This window comes from Actinia tenebrosa, unplaced genomic scaffold (assembly GCF_029948245.1).
Source record: "Actinia tenebrosa isolate PJP-AT-01 unplaced genomic scaffold, QUT_ActTen_1.0 PGA_scaffold8__29_contigs__length_14323225, whole genome shotgun sequence".
In the NCBI taxonomy this organism is placed as follows: domain Eukaryota; kingdom Metazoa; phylum Cnidaria; class Anthozoa; order Actiniaria; family Actiniidae; genus Actinia; species Actinia tenebrosa.
This window is the reverse complement of record NW_028292585.1, coordinates 3,730,688-3,737,726: the sequence shown is the minus strand read 5'-3', so window position 1 is coordinate 3,737,726 and position 7,039 is coordinate 3,730,688. Positions and strand designations below refer to the sequence as shown.

The window sequence follows — 7,039 nt, the reverse complement described above, 5'->3', positions numbered from 1 at the left end:
TTTAGTGTTCCAATATGGCGGACGAGAAGGAAGGTCATATAACGAACGGGAATATAAATGGCAATTTACCAGAAAAGGAGATAGGGGATTACGATGAAAGTGGTGAGTTTGTATTTCTTATAGTTTCTAGTTTTTTTTTACATTTTTATTCTTTTATATTTATTTTGTTTTAGGGGCATTTTTCACTAATTATTGTCTCATGTAAATTAATTTTCATGTCGTCATAAGCATAATACTACCTTATAACATAAGCTTAATATTGTGTGATACAGGCGAGTCACAAGAGAAACACGTCAAAATATATTGACTTACAGTCCTGCCCTACTCTTCCAACACTAATATGGCATTCTTTGTTATTTCGCAGAATATTCAGCTCTGGATAGTGAACTAGACAAATTGGATAGTTGCTTAGATGCTTTGGAAAACTGGAATGATTCTCTGAACTCGAAGATGAGGGAATTTCTAGAAAATATGCAGAAGTCAAGAGAAATGACAGAAAAAGAAAAGATAAATGACCTTTCAAATGAAAAAATGGAACTTGATAAATGATGTACCTAAGGCTGGATGAATAATCCAATCAATTAGAACAAGGACAATTTTATTACAAGTTTTAATGTTGTTCAAATTCAGAGACATAACTTCAAGAATTTTTTAACAAGACTTTAATTCGTTAATGGCAATTCCTTGCCGATACTTTCAAAAATGAATGAGCTACAGAGATATACTTTTGATTGACATCTGCAAACAATAATACAGGTAGCCAGAACAATGAAGTTGAAAACTCAACTTATAGTTTAAGTGTTTCATGATATGTTAGATGTTACCTACAAAATATATGATAGATCTTTTTTTTATCAAAATCATTTTTTGGGGATAGTAGGGAATTGAAATATGAAAAAATGAGAACTTCTTCAATGCTAAATATCTTAATAAAGACAATTATTTAATGGGAATTTGAAAATAAGTGTAAATAACCAAAATTTATAATATGGCCTGTACCTATATGGACATGGGAGTAGTGAATAAACAACCTAACTATTAAAAAAACACCTCAAAGAGATTTTCTGTATGAAGAATATTACCAGATGTTTTACATCAAATGAAAAAATATTCTTGTGAGAGTTAGCGAAAAACTAATAATAATTAAATGAAAGTTTAGGAGAAAAAAATGAATGAATGAAAAGCAAATTCTGTGCGTGCCAGATTTTCCCGCCATGAATATCAGCAGACGCGTGCGCAACTTTTCCCGCCAAAAATGAACGACAAAAGTTTTCTTTTTCGCAAATAATTATCGGTGTTAATTCATTTTCGTCTATCGTTTTATTTTGATTTTATGAAGAAAAAGATGTTTATTCCTTTCGAATTGTGATGTTTAGCATTTATTTATAACGGATAAGAAAAGAAAGAGTCTATTTTGCGTCCGTAATGGCATGAAAATTATCAGTTTTTCCAGACAAAACAATTTCTTCAAAATGGCGGACGGTCGGCAAACGAAGGCAAGCGCATTCCTTAGATAGCATTTTCAAAATTCAAGGCTTCCAATTTTTAAGCTTAATTAATTTTGTTGTATCCTACAGAAAAACTCAAAAGAATCAATAGTCAATAAGGCGATTCCGAAGGTAGTAAATGCTTTACAAGCAATAATTTTGAAAAGTAAAGATGAAGAGTTTCGTGAAAGATGTCTGCAGAAGCTCCTGGTAAGCTTTCGTTTTGCTGGCTTAAAAGCACGTACTGAAAAGTTTTTCTCACCTTTCAAATATCTTTTTAACTACTGCAGATAAAGGAAACGATCAATCTCGCTTGTGAACTGGATTTGAAATTGTGGGAAATCGCAGAGCAAAAACTCTGTGTTAAACAAATTTTAAACGAAGATAAAAACGATGAGCAGGTTTGTAATTCCATCAAGAGGGAGTATAAGTAGTTACAAAAAGAGCATAAGGGGTTAAATGGGAATTGCGATTTGTCTTCTTGGGATTTTGCATTGGCAAAAACTAGAAATCAGTAATGGACTGTGATCGAGATTTTAGGTCCTGCGAATGGGGAATAGAATTTGCAGTTTCTAGGATTGCTTCAAGGTTCATCATTGGGCCCTTTATTATGCCAAAGTTAGGCTAAGATTATGATTTGGCAAAAAAAAGGGTGTGGTACCACTTTAAAGGATAGACTGAGTTTGAAACGCAAATAACCTATAGTTTCTTTTTCCGCGCCAATTCATTTTCAGGTGGTTCCTGGAGAGAAAACCTCTTCACAAACAAGCCAAGCCAAAACTAACTCTAGCCCAAGTCTTGAAAAAGATCCTTTTGATGATCTAGCTTTTACAGACATAACCTATCCACTGAGAGAAGCAAATGTAGAGAGTTTTTATGAAGACGAAAACGAAAACGAAATCCATGTGTCTGCTCAAAAGCCTCTCTTTTTGCCAGCATCAAATTCACTTTCTTCCAAAGGACATACTAAAGATAGAATAGTTGGAAAAGTAATACCAATGAATTTCATAGAAAATCCATTGTTAGAATACAAAGATGAGAAGACAGAAGGCCAAGAACCTAAAGATGACTGGCTAAACGATTTCAGTGAAGACTCTTTCTGGATGGACAAAACCCAAGATAGCTGGTCACTAGTAAGCAGTCAAAATTTACTGAAAAGACAAAGAAGCCCTAATGTGTCAGCTGCAAGAAAAATCGTTGCAACAAGAAGTGAGCCAAATTTGCATGCATACAACTTTATACATAGCAAAGAACAAGAAAGGACTCGCACAGAGGTAGTGATAATATCAGATGAAGAAGATGTAAGTACACCCACCCCTCCCCCCCAAAAATAATTAGAAATATTAAATATAAAATTCAATATGAAGATGTATAGTATAGGATCACTGCATAAAGGGTGGCAGGGGAGGGGAGTTCAGCATCACGTTTTTTGAATCAACATTTCTAAAATTCACATGTCACATATGAACCATATAAAGTTATGTAAAGCCAAAAATTCATGAATCACAATCTACATCACAGTTATTTTAGCTTGAATCATGCTTTATGAGTAGCCCCTCTGCCATCTTGTGTATACCGTCATAATTTACAACTGATTCTAAAGTTTGCATTATACTGCACAGGAGCACTGTGAAGTTGATGAAAGAAGAAATCAAACCAAAAGCCACAATCATAGACACAGCACACCTTCACAAAACAAGTTACATGATTATATAGAAATACATGATGATGATGTACAAATTATTGAGCCTTGCAGAACCAAAGATAAGATTAATGTTGATGGTGATGTTCCTGATTTCTGAAAGAGCACAGATTCTAATCCAATACAGTTACTATGATGTACTCTCATTTAGAGACAGGGGAAAAAAAACACGGCAAAAAAAAAAAAAAGCTTCAGCAAAACCTATTATTTCATAAAATAGAATTTAAATCAATTTAGTTATATTTTTTAAATAATGGCTTTGTATTTTGTTGATTCCATACAATAAATAAGCTACAATTTAAAATAATTAACTCAGCATATATGTTTATCACAAATATCTCAAACTTGTGAAAATGATAGTCTTTTTATACTTTATTTGAATGAACTATTTCTCATATTTCTTATATTAATACAGCAACTTTGTAAAATAGGTGTTGACTATTATTAAATTTGTATCAAAGTATATTTCAAAAGTCCATCATTGAATTTAAAAATCTCTCTCAGAAATCTCTCTCTCGCGAGCTTATTTTTTCACATGAAATATCTTTTTCAAAAGTCAATTTAGCATTAATTGCCAACTAGAGAGAATCTTCAAGTTTTAAAATGGGGCACTGATTTGTTTATGCTATGATGCTATGAATATGATGCACTAAGATTTTGGTCAATGGGAATGGGAAATAGAATCACCATCATGAAATTTCCACAAGGTTTATCACTGGGGCCACCACTGTACAAATTTAAGCTAAGAAATCTTCTGAGAACTTTTGCTTCAAAACCCTACATGATAATGTTAGTTACATAATGACTGTCAGATGATTCTGGCTATAGATGTGAGCTGAGATATGATACCCATAAAGAATCCCACAATGCACCCTGTTATTATAATCCAGTTCAGATGTCTGTAGATTAGTGTCTTGACAAACTTGGTTACTTGATCTTCATTCACTCTAATATTCCCTTGGAATAAATATTCTATGATTTCTTGCTTGAATTTTGTAGCAGTAGCATACTGTAACATCAAATTTATGTGTGTTAATATTAGACAGAATTCCGAGAGCACATTAGCCCCTATCACTCACATACCCCTACCAGACCCATTTACAGTAACCAACAAATCATCCTCCCTCCCTTCCCTCCATCAAAAAAAATGTTGCCACCCCTATACCCTGACCCCAGAATACTTCACAAGTATTTTGGCTATCCACTAAAACTTTAAAGCAATGAATTGGCAAGTTACATACCTTTGAATCATGATATAGGTTTTCTATAAGATCAGGAATTATTTCAGCTGCAATATCCATAATGAATGGCCGTATAAGGGGTTTTATCGCCACAGCTCGAACACCCGCCAACATAAGAAGCTGTCCCTCAGATGATTGTGAAAAAGAATGTAATTCTTTATTTATAATCTGTTCCACTGTTTCTGTTTCTAATATCTGTCTTAATCGTCTCTCAATGTTAAATTCTACAATGTGCCGTCCAAGTTTTTGTTCAATATAATGCTCTAAGAATGTCTTTTCGAGAAACGTGTTTATAAAAATTCTTGTAATAGATCTAGTAATCTCCTGATGACAGTTGGCAAAAACTCTGAAAAGGAAAAAAAATGATTGTGAACTTCAACAACATTTTCTTGACATTAGACACTTAGAAGTTAACTTTTGTGGAGGGAGGAAAACCAGGAAACCCAGAGAAAAACCCTTGAGGCACAGAAGAGAACCAAATATGCAACTCTTCTCACTCACAATGCTTGGTCCAGGGATTGCACCCATGTCATGACCATGTCATTGTGGTGAGAAATGTTGCGTTTAGCAGCATACGCCAAGCATTTTTTCCAAAATATCGTATTATGCAACATGCTGGTTGTAAGTGACACATGCTTTGTGCAATGGTCCTCTTATTTACTGTAATCATTGATTATAATTATGCTTACCCACTTCCAAAGACTCCTGGCACTTTAACGAACAAAATATTAAGTGCAATCCAGTTAACAAAGCCTCCTACTACTCCAAACATGCCGCAGGACACCAAATACTGTGCAAGTGTCCTCCAGAATGTATGCACTTGTGTGATTGACAGCATAAAGAGTCCAATAATACCAATATGCAATGTAATGATAATCCCTAAATTGCCTTTATCTGAAAGCCAATGAAGTGTTCTTCCATATATAAGTGGTAGGCGGTTTCTGATTAGATGGTTTTGGTCATTCAAATCTTCTATGACATAACTCAAATTAATCTAAAATTTATAGCAATAAATATATGTTACTACCAATAAAGGGGCAAAGTGAGGTCTAAATTATGGGGGGAGGGGGGCGGCAATGTACCATTTTCCAATAGGTTGCTATCAATAGATGTCACTTCCGGTAATAGCTCTTTTTTGATGGCTTTTAGAATCCTGGAGGTTGTTTTGATCTCTTGTTTTCTGGTTTGATGTCGTGAAAATTGTCAAAAACAATAGTTTGAGGACTTATTTTGATATGTTTTGACTTAGCATCCACTAGTTGCCCCCCAGTCAACCGCTTGTTTGCCCCACTGTCAACTCTAAAAAGTCACGTGATTGATAGTAAGCAATCCAAAGGAATCCAGCATGAGTTAATTAAATTTTCGCAGTGGCTATTCGTATGGTAACTGTATGCTGACTTGCAATTTCTATTCGTACGGATATTTAAATATTTTGATATTGTTTTCCAGCAAATTCAATTCGTGTCCGAGTGGTTAGGTTTAGCTATAGGGTTAGGGTTGGGATAGGGATTGTAATAACATTTGGTGCCAAGGGTGCTGGGTTTGAATATTGCCTGCCATTGAATTTTTTCTTCTATAGTGAGGAGAACGAAAATCCCCAAAGTTCCACACTATTTAAATATCAGTACAAATAGAAATTGAAAGTCGGCGTACGGTTACCATACGAATAGCCACTGCCTTAAATTTTGGTGCCTAAAGCAAACTTTTTTTGGGGGGGGGACTTTTTTTGGGGGGGGGACTTCCGCCCGCACCCCCCTTCCTAAGATAGTGTACTAATACAAAAAGTTATCACATCACATGAAATCTGTCTAAGGGATTTTTTACAAATATCATCTATAACTAGAAGCATTTTATAAAGAACACCATGTTTAATTTTCAACAGCTTTACCCACCTCGCTTACTGTTTCTTGTTCTCGTCTGATTTGATCGTCAAAAGCTCTAAGCTCTGTCCTACTGCTTTCCTGACTTTCTTCAAACGTTCCATATCTCGAACCACTTCGTGCCATAACGTTGAAGATAAGCTATCTTTAGAAATCTTATACAAAAGACTTAGTTTCGTTTACCAAGGAAATGCTCAAAAGCCATGGACATTCAAATTCGCGAGCTCAAAATGCCTAAAAAGCTAGCCACAGTTTCCTTGATTCACATAGAACGTAAAGCTTCCATGTGCTTTCCAATTAATTTCTCAAACGAAGCAAGAATTGAATATGAAGAAAACTTTCACAATATTAACCCGAAAGGTCGTCCATGTTGTTTTGAAGACATGAACCACAGGTAACCCAAAGCATAAGATAAGACCGCTTGTCAGTATCAAACTGGAAATTTTCTGTTTTCGAATATTCAATTCTTTTCTTTCTTTTTTTTCTTTCAAAACTAAAATCGAAAAAAAAGATGTCAAATACATCTTTCGTGATTCAAAAAAATAAGGAATTGTCCTTTCAATGTAATTTCTCCCTCCACTCCCCTCTGTGAATTTATTTGTCATTTGATTTTGTTATCAAAATCAACCGAGGCCGTGTCATCAACATCATAAACTCTGACAAGACAAAATATTCATAAACAAAAAGGGAGTAGTCATAGTTTTTTAGCTGAGTTTTACTAAGGCTGCT

The 7,039-nt window shown here is 34.5% G+C and overlaps 2 protein-coding genes across 2 annotated transcripts; one reads left to right on the top strand and one right to left on the bottom strand.

Annotated features, from left to right (window-relative positions):
* Nucleotides 1-14: 14 nt before the first annotated feature.
* Nucleotides 15-1,047, top strand: LOC148904992 (uncharacterized). The gene is made up of 2 exons (XM_089024156.1): nt 15-102; nt 365-1,047. The coding sequence occupies exons 1-2, from the start codon at nt 15-17 to the stop codon at nt 547-549; spliced, it is 273 nt and encodes a 90-aa protein (XP_088880282.1). The 3' UTR covers nt 550-1,047.
* A 2,540-nt stretch (nt 1,048-3,587) lies between these two features.
* On the bottom strand, nt 3,588-6,685 carry LOC116305185 (uncharacterized). Its single transcript, XM_031715077.2, has 4 exons — nt 6,323-6,685; nt 5,120-5,424; nt 4,431-4,776; nt 3,588-4,198 (listed from the first exon to the last, which is right to left on the bottom strand). The coding sequence occupies exons 1-4, from the start codon at nt 6,434-6,436 to the stop codon at nt 3,998-4,000; spliced, it is 966 nt and encodes a 321-aa protein (XP_031570937.1). The 5' UTR covers nt 6,437-6,685; the 3' UTR covers nt 3,588-3,997.
* Nucleotides 6,686-7,039: the final 354 nt, after the last annotated feature.

Coding starts and splice junctions, on each gene's coding strand:
- LOC116305185 (XM_031715077.2), bottom strand. CDS start 6,436: ATGGCACGAAGTGGTTCGAGATATGGAACGTTTGAAGAAAGTCAGGAA. Junction 5,425..6,322: donor AACAAGAAACAGTAAGCGAG/GTGGGTAAAGCT, acceptor TATAAATTTTAG/ATTAATTTGAGTTATGTCAT. Junction 4,199..4,430: donor ACCTATATCATGATTCAAAG/GTATGTAACTTG, acceptor TTGATGTTACAG/TATGCTACTGCTACAAAATT.
- LOC148904992 (XM_089024156.1), top strand. CDS start 15: ATGGCGGACGAGAAGGAAGGTCATATAACGAACGGGAATATAAATGGC. Junction 103..364: donor AGGGGATTACGATGAAAGTG/GTGAGTTTGTAT, acceptor GTTATTTCGCAG/AATATTCAGCTCTGGATAGT.